This window comes from Heteronotia binoei, chromosome 10, assembly GCF_032191835.1.
Source record: "Heteronotia binoei isolate CCM8104 ecotype False Entrance Well chromosome 10, APGP_CSIRO_Hbin_v1, whole genome shotgun sequence".
Taxonomy (NCBI): Eukaryota; Metazoa; Chordata; class Lepidosauria; order Squamata; family Gekkonidae; genus Heteronotia; species Heteronotia binoei.
Genome location: NC_083232.1, coordinates 2,427,478 through 2,445,881, shown reverse-complemented (window position 1 = coordinate 2,445,881; position 18,404 = coordinate 2,427,478). Strand labels below are relative to the sequence as shown.

The 18,404-nt window shown below is 50.2% G+C and overlaps 1 protein-coding gene across 1 annotated transcript in view; it reads left to right on the top strand.

Moving 5' to 3' along the window:
• The window catches only part of LOC132578308 (NAC-alpha domain-containing protein 1-like), a 73,496-nt gene that overhangs the window by 40,878 nt on the left and 14,214 nt on the right, over positions 1 to 18,404 (top strand). Inside the window, exons 3-5 of the mRNA XM_060248247.1 lie at positions 2,295 to 2,591; positions 11,965 to 12,053; positions 15,429 to 15,512. Coding sequence (XP_060104230.1) covers positions 2,295 to 2,591; positions 11,965 to 12,053; positions 15,429 to 15,512 — 470 coding nt within the window. The remainder of the gene's footprint in view (positions 1 to 2,294; positions 2,592 to 11,964; positions 12,054 to 15,428; positions 15,513 to 18,404) is intronic.

Sequence of the window (18,404 nt, the reverse complement as noted above, 5' to 3'; positions counted from 1 at the left end):
CCCTAGACACAAAAGAGCAGAGAGGCAGAATAGCGCTGATATGCATACAGGGCATAGAAGTTGAGGCTTTCCCCTGATACGAACATAAGAAGATGTTTTACCCAACATCATGAGAACATCGGAAGAGTCCTGCTGGATCCAGACCAGGGAGGGTCCATCTAGTCCAGCCTCCTGTCTCACTCAGTGGCCAACCAGTTGCTCTGGAGGGTCAACAACAGGGCATGGAGGCCGAGGCCTTCCCCTGAGAAGAACATCAGAAGAGCCCTGCTGGGTCAAACCAGGGAGGGTCCATCTAGTCCAGCCTCCTGTCTCACACAGTGGCCAGCCAGTTCCTCTGGAGGGCCAACAACAGAACAGAGAGGCTGAGCCTTCCCCTGAGAAGAACATCAGAAGAGCCCTGCTGGGTCAGACCAGTGAGGGTCCATCTAGTCCAGCCTCCTGTCTCACACAGTGGCCAACAGTTCCTCCGGAGGGCCAACAACAGAACAGAGAGGCTGAGCCTTCCCCTGAGAAGAACCTCAGAAGAGCCCTGCTGGGTCAGACCAATGAGGGTCCATCTAGTCCAGCCTCCTGTCTCACACAGTGGCCACCCAGTTCTTCTGGAGGTCCAACAACAGGGCAGAGAGGCTGAGGCCTTCCCCTGAGAAGAACCTCAGAAGAGCCCTGCTGGGTCAGACCAGGGAGGGTCCATCTAGTCCAGCCTCCTGTCTCACACAGTGGCCAACCAGTTCCTCTGAAGGGCCAACAACAGGACAGAGAGGCTGAGGCCTTCCCTTGAGAAGAACCTCAGAAGAGCCCTGCTGGGTCAGACCAGGGAGGGTCCATCTAGTCCAGCCTCATGTCTCACACAGTGGCCAGCCAGTCCCTCTGGAGGGCCAACAACAGGGCAGAGAGGCTGAGGCCTTCCCCTGAGAAGAACCTCAGAAGAGCCCTGCTGGGTCAGACCAGGGAGGGTCCATCTAGTCCAGCCTCCTGTCTCACACAGTGGCCAACCAGTTCCTCTGAAGGGCCAACAACAGGGCAGAGAGGCTGAGGCCTTCCCCTGAGAAGAACCTCAGAAGAGCCCTGCTGGGTCAGACCAGGGAGGGTCCATCTAGTCCAGCCTCATGTCTCACACAGTGGCCAGCCAGTCCCTCTGGAGGGCCAACAACAGGGCAGAGAGGCTGAGGCCTTCCCCTGAGAAGAACCTCAGAAGAGCCCTGCTGGGTCAGACCAGGGAGGGTCCATCTAGTCCAGCCTCCTGTCTCACACAGTGGCCAACAGTTCCTCCGGAGGGCCAACAACAGAACAGAGAGGCTGAGCCTTCCCCTGAGAAGAACCTCAGAAGAGCCCTGCTGGGTCAGACCAGTGAGGGTCCATCTAGTCCAGCCTCCTGTCTCACACAGTGGCCACCCAGTTCCTCTGGAGGTCCAACAACAGGGCAGAGAGGCTGAGGCCTTCCCCTGAGAAGAACCTCAGAAGAGCCCTGCTGGGTCAGACCAGGGAGGGTCCATCTAGTCCAGCCTCCTGTCTCACACAGTGGCCAACCAGTTCCTCTGAAGGGCCAACAACAGGGCAGAGAGGCTGAGGCCTTCCCCTGAGAAGAACCTCAGAAGAGCCCTGCTGGGTCAGACCAGGGAGGGTCCATCTAGTCCAGCCTCATGTCTCACACAGTGGCCAGCCAGTCCCTCTGGAGGGCCAACAACAGGGCAGAGAGGCTGAGGCCTTCCCCTGAGAAGAACATCAGAAGAGCCCTGCTGGGTCAGACGAGGGAGGGTCCATCTAGTCCAGCCTCCTGTCTCACACAGTGGCCAGCCAGTTCCTCCAGAGGGCCAACAACAGGGCAGAGAGGCCGAGGCCTTCCCCTCACAAGAGCATCAAAAGAGTCCTGCTGGATCAGACCAGGGAGGGTCCATCTAGTCCAGCCTCCTGTCTCAAATAGCAGCCAACCAGTTCCTCTGGGGGAGGGGGAAACAACAGGGCATAGAACTCCAGGGCTTCTCCTGGTGCAGCCTCCTAGCCCTGGGATTCAGAGGTGTCCTAATGTCTCTGGATATGGAGGTTTCCTTTAGCCACTAGGGCTACTAGCTTCTGATAGACCTCTCCTTCATGAATCTCTCTGACCCCCTTTTAAAGCTGCTCATCCCTGTGACCATGATGACCGCAAATTCCTGGCTTTCACTGTTCTCAAAAGAGAGGCAGATGGTGAGCACTAACACCTATCCATCTGCAGAGTCTTGACCTGGGCAGTGCTGGTTCATCCGGTTGAGCTGAGACGTCTCCAAATGGTGCCCTGATCTGCTCCTTTTCTCCAGTCCTCCAGAGTCCCCGGCCTTCCTTGCCCTGCAGAGACCAGCCTCCAAGTAGCAAGGATTCCAGAGGCCGGAACCGGTTGCCTGGGAACAAAGACTCCAGAGGGAAGGACTTCCTCTCTGCGGTAGAGAAGAGGACGGATCGCGGGCCCTTGCTGCTGGACTCGAGCTCCTCCAGCGAGAGGGAGCTGCCGTACCGCTGCCCAGAGATCGAGAGCCTCAGAGAAGCCACTGGGATGGTCCTCCTGGAGGAGAAGAAGCCCTTGGGGGGTAGGGGAGCCCATGAAGCCAACCACAAAGGTAACATCTCCATGGGCCTCTGGGTTTGGGTGGGAGGCCCCCTGCTGGACAAGAGGGTGGTGGGACGGACAGACAGACAGAAGGTTGGTGTGCCTGGTGCTTCTGTGTGCATGCACACTTCTTCAGGTGCATTGAAGTAGAAGTTAACAGTTCATATATATATATATATATATATATATATATATATATATATATATATATAGGCAGAAGCCTTTACATAGGTGAACAGCAAATTAGCATACCACTTATTGAAGCTGATCCTGTGAACTTCGTCAGATCATAAGAAGGAGAGCAGGGAGGGCTGCATCAGGGCAGAGTTCTCCTGGCCCTTTTTTACACGCCCGGGGGAATCCTGGTCATCGCTTTCGGGTCAGGCAGTTATTTTTCTAGGCCAGGGATCCTGGAAGGTTTTTTAAGAAGTTGTTTGTTGTTATCAGGGGCCATTTTGTAGAAAAATAGGTGGTGGAGCTCATCCAGGGATTGTTATGCAGCTGCACCTCCTATTCAGTGGACGAGGTAGGAAGGTGGGGAGGAGGAGGGAGGGGCATCAGAAAGGTTCAGGAGCTGCACTCCTGTGAGCTCCTGCAGAATTCATAGAATCCTAGAATCCTAGAGTTGGAAGGGACCTCCAGGGTCATTTATTCCAACTCCCTGCACAATGCAAGAAACTCAGAAACACCTCCCCCTAAATTCACAGGATCTTCATTGCTGTCAAATGGCCATCTAGCCTCTGTTTAAAAACCTCCAAGGAAGGAGAGCCCACCACCTCCTGAGGAGGAAGCCTGTTCCACTGAGGAACTACTCTAATGGTCAGGAATCCTAGAATCCTAGAGTTGGAAGGGATCTCTAGGGTCATCTAGTCCAACCTCCAGCACAATGCAGGGAACTTACAAACACCTCCCCCTAAAGTCACAGGATCTTAGAATCATAGAATCCTAGAGCTGGAAGGGACCTCCAGGGTCATCTAGTCCAACCCCTGCACAATGCAAGAAACTCAGAAACACCTCCCCCTAAATTCACAGGATCTTCATCGCTGTCAGATGGCCATCTAGCCTCTGTTGAGAAACCTCCAAGGAAGGAGAGACCAACACCTCCTGAGGAGGAAGCCTGTTCCACTGAGGAACAACTCTAATGGTCAGGAATCATAGAATCCTAGAGTTGGAAGGGACCTCCAGGGTCATCTAGTCCAACCCCCTGCACAATGCAGGGAACTCACAAACACCTCCCCCTAAAGTCACAGGATCTTCATTGCTGTCAGATGGCCATCTAGCCTCTGCTTAAAAACCTCCAAGGAAGGAGAGCCCACCACCTCCTGAGGAGGAAGCCTGTTCCACTGAGGAACTTCTCTAATGGTCAGGAATCCTAGAATCCTAGAGTTGGAAGGGGCCTCCAGGGTTATCTAGCCCAACCCCCTGCGCAATGCAGGGAACTCACAAACACCTCCCCCTAAAGTCACAGGATCTTCATCGCTGTCAGATGGCCATCTAGCCTCTGTTGAGAAACCTCCAAGGAAGGAGAGCCCAACACCTCCTGAGGAGGAACCTGTTCCACTGAGGAACTACTCTAATGGTCAGGAATCATAGAATCCTAGAGTTGGAAGGGACCTCCAGGGCCATCTAGTCCAACCCCCTGCACAATGCAGGGAACTCACAAACACCTCCCCCTAAAGTCACAGGATCTTCATTGCTGTCAGATGGCCATCTAGCCTCTGCTTAAAAACCTCCAAGGAAGGAGAGCCCACCACCTCCTGAGGAGGAAACCTGTTCCACTGAGGAACTTCTCTAATGGTCAGGAATCCTAGAATCCTAGAGTTGGAAGGGGCCTCCAGGGTTATCTAGCCCAACCCCCTGCACAATGCAGGGAACTCACAAACACCTCCCCCTAAAGTCACAGGATCTTCATTGCTGTCAGATGGCCATCTAGCCTCTGCTTAAAAACCTCCAAGGAAGGAGAGCCCACCACCTCCTGAGGAGGAAGCCTGTTCCACTGAGGAACTTCTCTAATGGTCAGGAATCCTAGAATCCTAGAGTTGGAAGGGGCCTCCAGGGTTATCTAGCCCAACCCCCTGCACAATGCAGGGAACTCACAAACACCTCCCCCTAAAGTCACAGGATCTTCATTGCTGTCAGATGGCCATCTAGCCTCTGCTTAAAAACCTCCAAGGAAGGAGAGCCCACCACCTCCTGAGGAGGAAGCCTGTTCCACTGAGGAACTTCTCTAATGGTCAGGAATCATAGAATCCTAGAGTTGGAAGGGACCTCCAGGGCCATCTAGTCCAACCCCCTGCACAATGCAGGGAACTCACAAACACCTCCCCCTAAAGTCACAGGATCTTCATTGCTGTCAGATGGCCATCTAGCCTCTGCTTAAAAACCTCCAAGGAAGGAGAGCCCACCACCTCCTGAGGAGGAAGCCTGTTCCACTGAGGAACTTCTCTAATGGTCAGGAATCCTAGAATCCTAGAGTTGGAAGGGGCCTCCAGGGTTATCTAGCCCAACCCCCTGCACAATGCAGGGAACTCACAAACACCTCCCCCTAAAGTCACAGGATCTTCATTGCTGTCAGATGGCCATCTAGCCTCTGCTTAAAAACCTCCAAGGAAGGAGAGCCCACCACCTCCTGAGGAGGAAGCCTGTTCCACTGAGGAACTTCTCTAATGGTCAGGAATCATAGAATCCTAGAGTTGGAAGGGACCTCCAGGGCCATCTAGTCCAACCCCCTGCACAATGCAGGGAACTCACAAACACCTCCCCCTAAAGTCACAGGATCTTCATTGCTGTCAGATGGCCATCTAGCCTCTGCTTAAAAACCTCCAAGGAAGGAGAGCCCACCACCTCCTGAGGAGGAAGCCTGTTCCACTGAGGAACTTCTCTAATGGTCAGGAATCCTAGAATCCTAGAGTTGGAAGGGGCCTCCAGGGTTATCTAGCCCAACCCCCTGCACAATGCAGGGAACTCACAAACACCTCCCCCTAATTCAAGGCCTGGTGGTTGTTATTATCACTACCACCATCTTCTGGGCATGGAGCAGGTGTCACTGAGGTGTGTGTGGGAGGACGTGTTTGTGAATTCCCTGTTCTAAGGTGTTTTGACATATGCAATGACTAAATAGCCGACCTGTTCTTGTTTAAAGGCGCCCCTAGACTCACAGTTTCTTCTACTGCTTCAGACCAACACAGCTGTCGACCCGGACCTAATACAATCTCAGTGCGCTTTGCAAATGGATTTTACTGAGTGAGAAGGCAGAATCCACATGCAAATGATTGCTAAAAGGGATTGAAAGTGTCACTCAGCATCTGTGAAAGCTCTCGTGATTTAGGAGAAGATGATCTACATCTTCTACACTCCAGATCTCAGAGTCTTAAAGCGGCTCACAATCTCCTTTACCTTCCTTCCCCACAACAGACACCCTGTGAGGTGGGTGGGGCTGAGAAGAGGTCCTGCGAAAGCTATGGCTGACCCAAGGCCATTCCAGTAGGTGCAAGTGGAGGAGTGGGGAATCAAACCGGTTCTCAAAGATAAGAGTCTGCACACTTAACCACTAAACCCAATTGGCTCTCTATTAGAGCTATGGCTGACCCAAGGCCATTCCAGCAGGTGCAAGTGGAGGAGTGGGGAATCAAACCCGGTTCTCCCAGATAAGAGTCCGTGCACTTAACCACTACACCCAACTGGCTCTCTATTAAAGCTATGGCTGACCCAAGGCCTTTCCAGAAGGTGCAAGTGGAGGAGTGGGGAATCAAACCTGGTTCTCCCAGATAAGAGTCTGTGCACTTAACCACTACACCAAACTGGCTCTCTATTAGCGCTATGGCTGACCCAAGGCCATTCCAGCAGCTGCAAGCAGAGGAGTGGGGAATCAAACCGGGTTCTCCCAGATAAGAGTCCGTGCACTTAACCACTACACCAAACTGGCTTTCTATTAGAGCTATGGCTGACCCAAGGCCATTCCAGCAGCTGCAAGCAGAGGAGTGGGGAATCAAACCCGGTTCTCCCAGATAAGAGTCCGCACACTTCACCACTACACAAAACTGGCTCTCGCCAAACAAAAACAGATGGGAGATGATTGTTGGAAGACGGGGACTAAGATCAGGACTGGGAATAGGAGAGGTCTCAGTCAGAGGTGCTTGCCTGGCTGGGGGAATCTCCAGTATCTAAGACTGCTGGGACTCTTCAGTCTGGCACTCTTTGTAGATAGTGTCAGCATTCTGGGTGGCATTTACAGGCCTCTGCCCCCATTCTGGGTGGCGAAAACCACAGGCCTCTGCCCCCAAGGAGTCTGCAGTCTACAACTGAGCATGGGGAGTACGATGGATGGAGAGGAATTTTGTCCTATCCTCCTTCCATGAAGCCACCTGGGTCCATCGCAGGATTGTCTGCTCAGACTGGCAGCAGCAGCTCTGCAGACAGAGGAGGTCTTTCCACATCCCCTCCTGCCTGGTCCTTTCAACTGGAGATGCTGCTGGGGGCTGAACTTGGACGTTCTTTTTTTATTTAAAACAATTTTTACTATTCTGCAAGATACTACTATTTAAAAAGTTCAACACCAATACATTGCAGTTTCCACCTCCCTCCCCCCCTTTTCCTGACCTCTGCCGGTGCATTGTAATTAACTAAAAAGTACTAAAGAAAACAAAAGGTAATTTTAACATTTTTAGAATCCGCATAAAGAAAATAAACTTATAACTCTGATAAAATAAAATAAGAAAAAGAGGAGGGAGGGACGGTGGCTCAGTGATAGAGCATCTGCTTGGGAAGCAGAAGGTCCCAAGTTCAATCCCTGGCATCTCCAACTAAAAAGAGGTCCAGGCAAGTAGGTTTGAAAAACCTCAGCTTGAGACCCTGGAGAGCCGCTGCCAGTCTGAGAAGACAATACTGACTTTGATAGACCAAGTGTCTGATTCAGTATAAGACAGCTTCATAGGTTCATATGTTCATGTTCAATCATTTACTATTATACTCCATTAGTCCTTATCATAAGATTGAAAAAGTATATAATTCCATAAAAGTTATGCATTGGAGTGAAATGGACATCCCAACCAGAAGACTTCTGGTGCCTTCTTAATATTATAGCCCAAAATTTTTGAAATCTCTTGCTGAATCATTCGCCAAAATTGCTTTGCCATTTCTCAAGTCCACCACATATGGTAGAAAGATCCTTCATGTTTTTTACACTTCCAACATCTATCCGACACCTGATTGTTCATTTTTGACAGTTTCCTAGGTGTCATATACCACCTATATAACATTTTGAAACAGTTTTCTTTATTATAACACGTCGATATCTTCATAGAGTTCTTCCATAAGTACTCCCATTGTTCCATCTGTATTTATTTATATTTATCGCCCATTTTATCATTTGAGATTTAACTACTTCATCTTCTGAGACCTTTTCAACAGTAAGAACATAAGAGAAGCCATGTTGGATCAGGCCAACGGCCCATCAAGTCCAACACTCTGTGTCACACAGTGGCAAAAAATTTTATATACACACATACACTGTGGCTAATAGCCACTGATGGACCTGTGCTCCATATTTTTATCTAAACCCCTCTTGAAGGTGGCTATACTTGTGGCCGCCACCACCTCCTGTGGCAGTGAATTCCACATGTTAATCACCCTTTGGGTGAAGAAGTACTTCCTTTTATCCGTTTTAACCTTTCTGCTCAGCAATTTCATCGAATGCCCACGAGTTCTTGTATTGTGAGAAAAGGAGTTCTTGTATTGTGAGAAAGTAATTTATAAATTCTTGAAATCAATTTTTCACTATCGCCAAACAGCATTCTTTCCAGTTCTCTTTGTTCTTGTCTTACTCCATCATTTTTAAGAACTTGGACTATCTGTGCCCCAAGCAGAGGCCTTTCCACTGAGCCTCGGCCCCTCCCCAAAAAGAACACTGCTCAACATTTGCTAGGGCTCGATTCCACACTCTTCAACCGAGCCCACAAACCGAGTAAGCATTTCAGAAGATTCTTTTTTTAATGTAAGTTTTTTTTATTGAAACAGCAAATAACAAAAAAGAAAAACAATGATGTCCAGAGTGCTGTTGTACATTTAAGTCAATAATAGCTTATTCTACATCAACTAATCCATGTTGTATACCATGTTGTATACCAGGTGAAACATCTGACCTGGGGCATGAAGACTCTTATCAAGCCCCCGAGCAAGCCTCTCTCTTGCTTCTTTCTGCATAACAGCTTGTTTTGCAAGGCTTGCTCAATCACGGGAGCTGCAGAGCAAAACCTCTATTTTCTCCATTGGCTGAGGCTCCTCCCTTGAGAAGGAATGGGGGGGGAGGAAGAGCCTGCTTTGCCGGGCTATCACCATCGCACAACAGAGCTACTGAGCCAAGCCTCTCTTCCTTCCATTGGCTGAGGCTCCTCCCCCTCCTGGTCCTCTGGGGAAGGCAGGAAAGAATCAAAGCTTCCTTTGCCCAGTTCCCTGGATCCCGTGGGAGAAATACAAAGAAAGCACCTTGAAGAGCAATGAGTGCTAATGTTTCATGCATGTTTTAAGTTTTTTTTAATCTTTAATTGTGTTTGTGTCCTTTATAAAGTTTATCTCTCTGCTATCTAATCTTAAATAGCTACACATATAGCCTAGCCCCACATGGCCCAGCCCGACAAGGTCTCTTATGTCAGATCCGGCCCTCATAACAAATGAGTTGGACACCTCTGTTTATACAGTGCCATTTCCTCAAACCTGCTTTTATGAAACAAGTATCATATCTAAAAGCAACTGAAAGTCTTCTTTTGTCAAAAGAAACTCCAGAAAAGGAAACCACGTGGAGATAAACTTAGATTCGTAATCGTCATTCTCTTTCTGCATGAAGGATTCAGCTATTTTATCTGAGACGCAACGGTCACGTGTGTTTAATCCCCAGTCGGAAAGCAACATGGGTCTAGTATTTTTCCACCATCTTAGCTATATCCAGAACGCTCTTAGCAGAGATCTTTCCTTCCACACGCCTCCTCCCTGCAGCGCCGAATATGCACTTCTCTCTGGCACAGAATGTGGGTTTTGTTTTCCTGTGCACAGAGTACCCAGTGGCTGGATGCAGGAGCTGCTGGGCAGCCGGAGTGGCTGTTTTGTAGCCCCAGGCGGAATGGAGACTTCCCGCAAATGCTTTCTGTGGAGTGGAGGAAGGGGTGAGGAGGGAGCTACTGCTGCTGAAGAGAATCTTCTAAGTGCATGGCGGAGGTGAGGGGGCAGAGGGGGGGAGTGGAGCAGATGACTTCACTTGGGAGCAACCGTCTGAGGACGCTGCCGGAAAGCCTTCTCACCCTGGAGCTTTCAGCGAAGGGGCCGGCAGCATCTATCAACTGGAACGCTCTCAGTCCCAAGAGGCAAGGGCAGGAAACCAAGATGTACATTAATGGGCTGCCCTATAGCAATGCCTTCCCGCACCCCACCCCCTCCCCCCGCCAGCTGGCATAGCAGCTTGACTTGAGGAGTGCAGCTTCCTAGACACAAGTGGGATGGCTAAGGAAATGTGTGCAAAATTGCACCCTTCAAGGGAAGTCTCACTCGCTTGGTGGAAACAGCAGTGAGGATCCTGTGAATTTAGGGAGAGGTATTTGCGATGTGACGTCACTGGTGTTTGCACAGGGGACTACCTTGACCTTTTTATTTGTGGGTTTCCTGCATAGTGCAGGGGGTTGGACGAGATGACCGTGGGAGGCGGGGTCCCTTCCAACTCTAGGAGTCTGTTAGTGGCATAAGACCAGTGAATGTTATTGACTGATAGTGGTGGAGATATTGCCCCTTGGTAGAACAGGAAGCCACATGTGCTCACAAAACTGGGCATGTTTAGCCTGGAGAGGAGGCGGCTGAGAGGATCACCATCTTCAAGTACTTGAAGGGCTGTCCTATAGAGGATGGTGCGGAATTGTTTTCTGTGGCCCCAGAAGTTAGGATCAGAACCAATGGGTTGAAATTAAATCAAAAGAATTTCCGGCTCAACATTAGGAAGAACTTCCTGACTGTTAAGAGCGGTTCCTGAGTGGAACAGGCTTCCTCCTTGGGAGGTGGTGGGCTCTCCTTCCATGGAGGTTTTTAAACAGAGGCTAGATGGCCATCTGGCAGCAATGAAGATCCTGTGAATTTAGGAGGAGGTATTTGTGAGTTTCCTGCATTGTGCAGGGGGTTGGACTAGATGACCCTGGAGGTCCCTTCCAACTCTAGGATTCTATGAAAGCAGGACTGGAAGCTTGGAAAGACACATGCCAAATACACAAGGACACTGCCCTGATGTTGTATCCACATGGGTGTTTTCCATACATCCCAGAGTACAGTGGGAACCTTGATTTCAGAACTTGCTTCATCCGTGTGCAGGAAGAAGTCATGGCTGGGAACGGCTTGCCACGGCTGGTAGAGATACACTCATGGATGTTGTATGGAGTGGTGTGTCCGTGGAGCACAGACAGTCTGCTGCCTGGAAGTGAGAACCATGCAGGGCTTAGTTGGGAGCAGGAGAAAAGTGACAGTGGCTCAGTGGCAGAGCATCTGCTTGGTAAGCAGAAGGTCCCAGGTTCAATCCCCGGCATCTCCAACTCAAAAGGGTCCAGGCAAAGAGGCGTGAAAAACCTCAGCTTGAGACCCTGGAGAGCCATGAATGGGGCTGTGGCTCAGTGGCAGAGCATCTGCTTGGGAAGCAGGAGATCCCAGGTTCTATCCCTGATATCTCCAACTAAAAAGAGTCCAGGCAAGTTGGAGTGAAAAACCTCAGCTTGAGACCCTGGAGAGCCATGAATGGGGCTGTGGCTCAGTGGCAGAGCATCTGCTTGGGAAGCAGGAGATCCCAGGTTCTATCCCTGATATCTCCAACTAAAAAGAGTCCAGGCAAGTTGGAGTGAAAAACCTCAGCTTGAGACCCTGGAGAGCCATGAATGGGGCTGTGGCTCAGTGGCAGAGCATCTGCTTGGTAAGCAAAAGGTCCCAGTTTCAATTCCCGGCATCTCCAACTAAAAAGGGTCCAGGCAAATAGGTGTGAAAAACCTCAGCTTGAGACCCTGGAGAGCCGCTGCCAGTCTGAGTAGACAAGACTGACTTTGATGGACCGAGGGGGGTCTGATTCAGTAGAAGGCAGCTTCATATGTTTACAAGGAATGAAGGCAACTTTAAGGGAGGGATGTTAGCTCAGTGGTAGAGCATCTGCTTGGTAAGCAGAAGGTCCCAGGTTCAATCCTCGGCATCTCCAACTCAAAAGGGTCCAGGCAAGCAGGCATGCAAAAACCTCAGCTTGAGACCCTGGAGAGCCGCTGCCAGTCTGAGTAGACAAGACTGACTTTGATGGACCCAGTGGGGTCTGATTCAGTAGAAGGCAGCTTCGTATGTTCATAAGCTGGAGCGCTTGACCTTTTCCTTTCTTTCAGAGTCCGGCAACGATTCAGAAAGCAACGAAGGCTCTCTTCCGGAACTGGAGGAGCCGGAGGTTTCAGCACCACGGACAGCTCAGACGCAGGTACTGTACTTGAGAGAAGGTTGATGGGAGGCGGAAGACTCACGTCCTTAGAAAGGCAGCCCACTCAGTGGGAAAGCCGTCATTGTTCTTGGGAAGGATAACAAATGCTGGAACCACGGGAGTAACAAATCCCGAACATCAAATAAATTCACTGTGCTAGCAAAATGTTCTGTCTGTTGAATAGGTTACAGTTCTATAAACCCCTCAATCTTTTTGCACAACGCCTTGTTGATATCACCGGTGTAACAGTCACTTAACCGTGGCTGCAAACCATTTTCAGAAAGAGCCGTGGACGATGCCGTATCAATATCATTGCAGTGCTTGCAAAAATTCTCTCAATACTTGTCCCCTCTTGGAAAGGCGGACTCTGTGGCCAGTGACACCAGCCTGCCTGACACCAAGAGGAGTGTCTCTTCCCCCACGAGCGGCGTTTGTCTGCCTTTTTATTTTACTAGGCTTATAGAAGACCAGAGTCACTGGAAAAGACAATGATGCTAGGACAGGGGTGGCCCAACTTGTTTGAATGTTAAGAGCCATACAGAATAAATGTCCGACATGTGAGAGCTGCAAGACATGAACATCAGATGTTTGAGGGAGGGAGGGAGGGAGGGAGGGAGGGAAGGAAGGAAGGAACGAACGAACTTGAACTTAAAATGCATTCTCCAAGCTGCCAGCTGGCTTGGCTGGAATAAGTGATTTAAAGAAATAAGTGATTTAAAGCACTGAAGACCCTGTGAATGTAGGGGGAGGTGTTTGTGAGTTTTTTGCATAGTGCAGGGGGTTGGACTAGATGACCCTGGAGATCCCTTCCAACTCTATGATTCTATGATATGATCACCATCTTCAAGGACTTGAAGGGCTGTCCTATAGAGGATGGGGTGGAATTGTTTTCTGTGGCCCCAGAAGGTAGGACCAGAACCAGTGGGTTGAAATTAAATCAAGAGTCTCCAGTTTGACATTAGGAAGAACTTCCTGACCGTTAGAGCGGTTCCTCAGTGGAACAGGCTTCCTCCTTGGGAGGTGGTGGGCTCTCCTTCCTTGGAGGTTTTTCAACAGAGGCTGGATGGCCATCTGACAGCAATGAAGATCCTGTGAATTTAGGGGGAGGTGTTTGTGAGTTTCCTGCATTGTGCAGGGGGTTGGACTAGATGACCCTGGAGGTCCCTTCCAACTCTAGGATTCTATGATATGATCACCATCTTCAAGTACTTGAAGGGCTGTCCTATAGAGGATGGGGTGGAATTGTTTTCTGTGACCCCAGAAGGTAGGCCCAGAACCAGTGGGTTGAAATTAAAGCAAAAGAGTTTCCGGCTCAAAATTAGGAAGAACTTCCTAACCATTAGAGCGGTTCCTCAGTGGAACAGGCTTCCTCAGGAGGTGGTGGGCTCTCCTTCCTTGGAGGTTTTTCAACAGAGGCTGGATGGCCATCTGACAGCAATGAAGATCCTCTGAATTTAGGAGGGAGATGTTTGTGAGTTTCCTGCATTGTGCAGGAGGTTGGACTGGATGACCCTGGAGGTCCCTTCCAACTCTAGGATTCTCAAGAGACCAGTGCCTTCTCCAAGCCAGCCAGTGGTGCGGTGGAGGCTTCAAGAGCCACACAGTATATGTGAAAGAGCCACATGTGGCTCTCAAGCCACAGTTTGGCCACCTCTGCGCTAGAAGTTTAAGGCATTAGGAAAAAGGAAGACCCAACAGGAGATAGCTTGACACAGTCAAGGAAGCCACGGCCTTCGTTTTGCAAGTCTTCAGCAAGGCTGATAAGGATAGGAATTTTTGGAGGCTGTTAATTCATAGAATTCATAACTCGTAGTATCTGAAGAAGTGAGCAGTGACTCACACAAGCTTCTGCTCCGTCCCAAAGGCTGTTCGTCTTTCGGATGCTTCTGGCTTCTCTGGCTCTTTCCTGCTGCTACAGCCAGACTAACAGAGTGACCCATCTTGACTCATAGGGTTGCCATGTCAGAAGGCACCTCATGGCCCATAACCAGGGGTGGAATTCTAGCAGGAGCTCCTTTGCATATTAGGCCACGCACCCCTGATGTAGCCAATCCTCTTGGAGCTTACAGCAAGCCCTGTACTTACAGCCTTGTAAGCTCTTGGAGGATTGGCTACATCAGGAGGCTGGGGCCTAATATGCAAAGGAGCTCCTGCTAGAATCCCACCCCTGCCCGTAACACATGTGACGGGCAGGTGTTTGCAGTCCGCCTTTCTCGCTGAGCCTCAAGGCAGATTGCATGGGGTAATTCGATGCGGTTATTAGGACAAGTCAACTAGTCAGCAGCGGATTTAGGATTGCGGAAGCCTGAAATGAGCAGAGAACGTTAGGCATGATTCGGCATACGAATATTGCAAGGAGGGTGGAATAAGAGTCCGGATAAATACATCCGCACATCAATGAATAATGCAGAAGTTGGCCCTGCGTCACGAGATACAGTGCAGAAAAATAGTATTACCATCCGCAGTGTTGCATAGGGAACCTTTTTCAGTACAGCTCTGGTTTGAATTTTGTGCTCCTTTTCCTCTCTCCTCCCCCCCTTTCTTTTTTTGCTATCTGCATAATGTGCTGTGCCTGAAATTGGACTTTCAAAAACGCTGGCAAGGATTAAAGTAATTAGCAGAGCAGAAGCACTTGTATTAAGCTGCGGGCGAGCCTGTTTTTAGGTCCAAAGCACTTTCCTCTCATCTTTGAGAGGCTGCTGGGAGATGTGGGGGAGGGGAGGGTGGTATTCCAGCACAGGAGAGTTGTGCTTGCCCTGCGTTATGGGTTGTGGGCTACCAAAGAGCTTCCTTGCTTGTTCACAATTGTGGTGTGAGTTGTAATCCTGCAGTTGCCTCATGGGAGACTATCAGGAAATGTTTGTAGGCTTGCGGGAACTTTTTGGAGGCTTGCAGGAACTTTTGGAGGCTTGTGGGAACTTTTAGCACCTTCACACACACTGAAGGTGCTAAAAGTTCCCACAAGCCTCCAAAAAGTTCCTGCAAGCCTCCAAAAAGTTCCCGCAAGCCTCCAAACTTTTCCTGAAAGTACATTATTCAGTACTTTCAATCCACTTTCAAGGCATGTTAGCAAAGCACGTTGAAAAGGGATTCAATGTGCATTTTTCAGCATTTGTGGAAGCCCATTCACGATGACATCCCATGAGTGACTAGATCACGAAGGAGCTGGCTTACATAATAGCAACTTGGAGGGTTGAAGGTTGGTCCAGTCGTTATCCAAAGAATTTTTCCAAAGAAGTCCTGACAAAGACAAGGTTTCATTATGAAGCCCAAAAACCAGTTTCTTGGGAAAGCTTTCCTCAGCTTTGAGCCCCGGGACTGTTGACAGAGGTTCGCTGAGGGGTGCAACTCTGAACCTCCACCCTTCTCTTCTAGGCACAACTGACACACTCCTTGGGGACAGGCGAAGAATCCATCAGCAAAGCGAAACAGAGCCGGAGCGAGAAGAAAGCACGCAAGGTCGGTGTCAGCCAGGTGTCAAGCAGATGTCATTTCTTGCTGGGTTCCTGGACGAGAGGTGTCTCGCCATCTCTGTAGTTTGTGGGAGAGAGACACTTTGCCCATCGTTCAGGTTGGGCTTTAGTTGGCAGCCCCTGACTTGGAAATTTCAGTATGGGAGGGAGGGAGGGAGGCAGGGGACAGCCCGCTTATCTGCTTGCAAATCTGACTGATGCTGCTGTTAGAGAGGGAGACAGAGCAGTCCCTGGATGAAGCTCTGCGGACCTCACTACTTTTAGGGATTGGCCTTTTTACACTATCTCCTCCCCCCCTTGTCTTGCAGAGGTGGTGGGGGCCAGAATGGAGTCTTGGCCTCTGAGTGCCCAGCTCAAGAATTTGGGGAGGGGGAGGATACCTGGGGGCTCTCTCTGCCAGCTGTTCTTCGAGATGGTAGTGAGGCCAATATTCTCCGAGAGCCTTGCCTGCTGGAAGTAAATGGCAAAGCCCTGCTCCTCCAGTGTGACCTGTAGAGTTAAGTCATCCTTGCGTGTGTGTGTGTCGGTCCCCAAAAACCTTGAGAAGGGCTTTGTCAGTTTGGTGTGGTGGTTAAGTGGGTGGACTCTTATTGATTGATTGATTTATATCCCGCCCTTCCCACGAAGGTGGCTCAGGGCGGCTCACAACACATAAATTCTAACATTAAAATATTAAATTAAGCATTTTAGACAGTTAAAACTAAACATTTTACGCAGTTAAAAACATTAAAACATAGCAGAAATCTAATAGAACTACACTCAATTGCCTATGCCGGTTAGTTATAGGCCAGCCAGGAGAGAACCGGGTTTGATTATCTGGGAAAACCAGGTTTGATTCCCCACTCCTCCACTTGCAGCTGCTGGAATGGCTTTGGGTCAGCCATAGCTCAAATAGAGAGCCAGTTGGGTGTAGTGGTTAAGTGCATGGACTGTTGTCTGGGAGAACTGGGTTTGATTTCCCACTCCTCCACTGGCACCTGCTGGAATGGCCTTGGATCAGCCATAGCTCTGGCAGTGGCTGTCCTTGAAAGGGCAGCTTCTGTGAGAGCTCTCTCAGCCCCACCCACCTCACAGGGTGTCTGTTGTGGGGGGAGAAGATATTGGAGATGGTAAGCCGCTCTGAGTCTCAGATTCAGAGAGAAGGGTGGGGTATAAATCTGCAATTCTTCTTCTTTTTAAGTCTCTGGGATTGCATCTAAAGAAACCAGTGTTTGCTTTCTGGTATCCCCTATTTACTACATTTCTTGATTAATCCTTGACCAGTGTACCACTCCTTTCCCTCTACTTCACAGTTCCTGGAGAGCCAGTTTGGGTCAGCCATAGCTCTAATAGAGAGCCAGTTGGGTGTAGTGGTTAAGTGCGTGTACTCTTATCTGGGAGAACAGGGTTTGATTCCCCACTCCTCCACTTGCAGCTGCTGGAATGGCCTTGGGTCAGCCAGAGCTCTCTTATCTGGGAGAACCGGGTTTGATTCCTGACTCCTCCACTTGCAGCTGCTGGAATGGCCTCGGGTCAGCCATAGCTCTGGCAGAGGTTGTCCTTGAAAGGGCAGCTGCTGTGAGGGCCTTCTCAGCCCCACCCACCTCACAGGGTGTCTGTTGTGGAGGGAGAAGATATAGGAGATTGTGAGCCGCTCTGAGACTCTGATTCAGAGAGAAGGGCTGGTATAAATCTGCAGCCGTCTTCTTCTAGTGGTGAAGTGTGCGGACTCTTATCTGGGAGAACCGGGTTTGATTCCCCACTCCCCCACTTGCAACTCCTGGAATGGCCTTGAGTCAGCCATAGCTCTGGCAGGAGTTGTCCTTGAAAGGGCAGCTGCTGGGAGAGCCCTCTCAGCCCCACCCACTTCCCAGGGTGTCTGTTGTGGGGCGAGAAGATATAGGAGATTGTGAGCCGCTCTGAGACTGATTCATAGAGAAGGATGGGTATAAATCTACAGTCATCATCTGCTTCAGATGTGGCAGGGTAGGAGAAAGGAGCACTGCATACTCCTGGGCAGGTCAGCCCTGAACCCCAGAGGGTCCTTCCCAAAGGGAGGGGCCATGGCTCAGTGGCAGAGCCCCTGCTTGGCATGCAGAAGGTCCCTGGTTCAATCCCCAGCAGCATCTCCAGTTAACAGGACCAGGCAGGAGGTGATGGGGAAAACCTCTGCTTCTGACCCTGGAGATCTGCTGCCCACAGAGGAGTAGAGGAGGCAAGGCGGGCGTCCTGATTCGGTATAAGGCAGCTTCATGTGTCTGCGACTTTCAGACTATTGACTGAAGCAGAGCAGAAGCCTTTTACCAGCACCCAAAGTTCCAGGAAAGCACTTCTGTGCTTCACAGCCGGCTGATCCTCCTGCGTTGTTTCCCCTCCAGCAGCCAATAATTCGCCCACTCTATTTCAAGGGGAAGACCGTCTCTGTCTCCTCCCCCTCCCCTTGCCGAGTCTGATAGTTTGGCTGCTCAGACCCTGCATCCCATGGGGGCAGGGGGGAAATGCAAACCAGCTTCCCCCTTTCCATTAGAGGCTGGCACTCTGCCCTGTCTGTCTCCCCTGGTGTGCGAGTGGCTGCAGTTGTATCCCTCCTCCCCGTGCAAGCTTGTTAGGCTAAAGAGGGCCGAGGGTGGGGTTCTAGCTGCCAGCTCCCTGTAATGCTGCCTGAACCTATGAAGCTGCCTTCTATTGAATCAGACCCTCTTTGGTCCATCAAAGTCAGTCTTGTCTACTCAGACTGGCAGTGGCTCTCCAGGGTCTCCAGCTGAGGTTTTTCACGCCTATTTGCCTGGAGCTTTTTTAGCTGGAGATGCCGGGGATTGAACCTGGGACCTTCTGCTTATCAAGCAGATGCTCTACCACTGAGCTACCATCCCTCCCTTAAAGTTGCCTTCATTCCTTG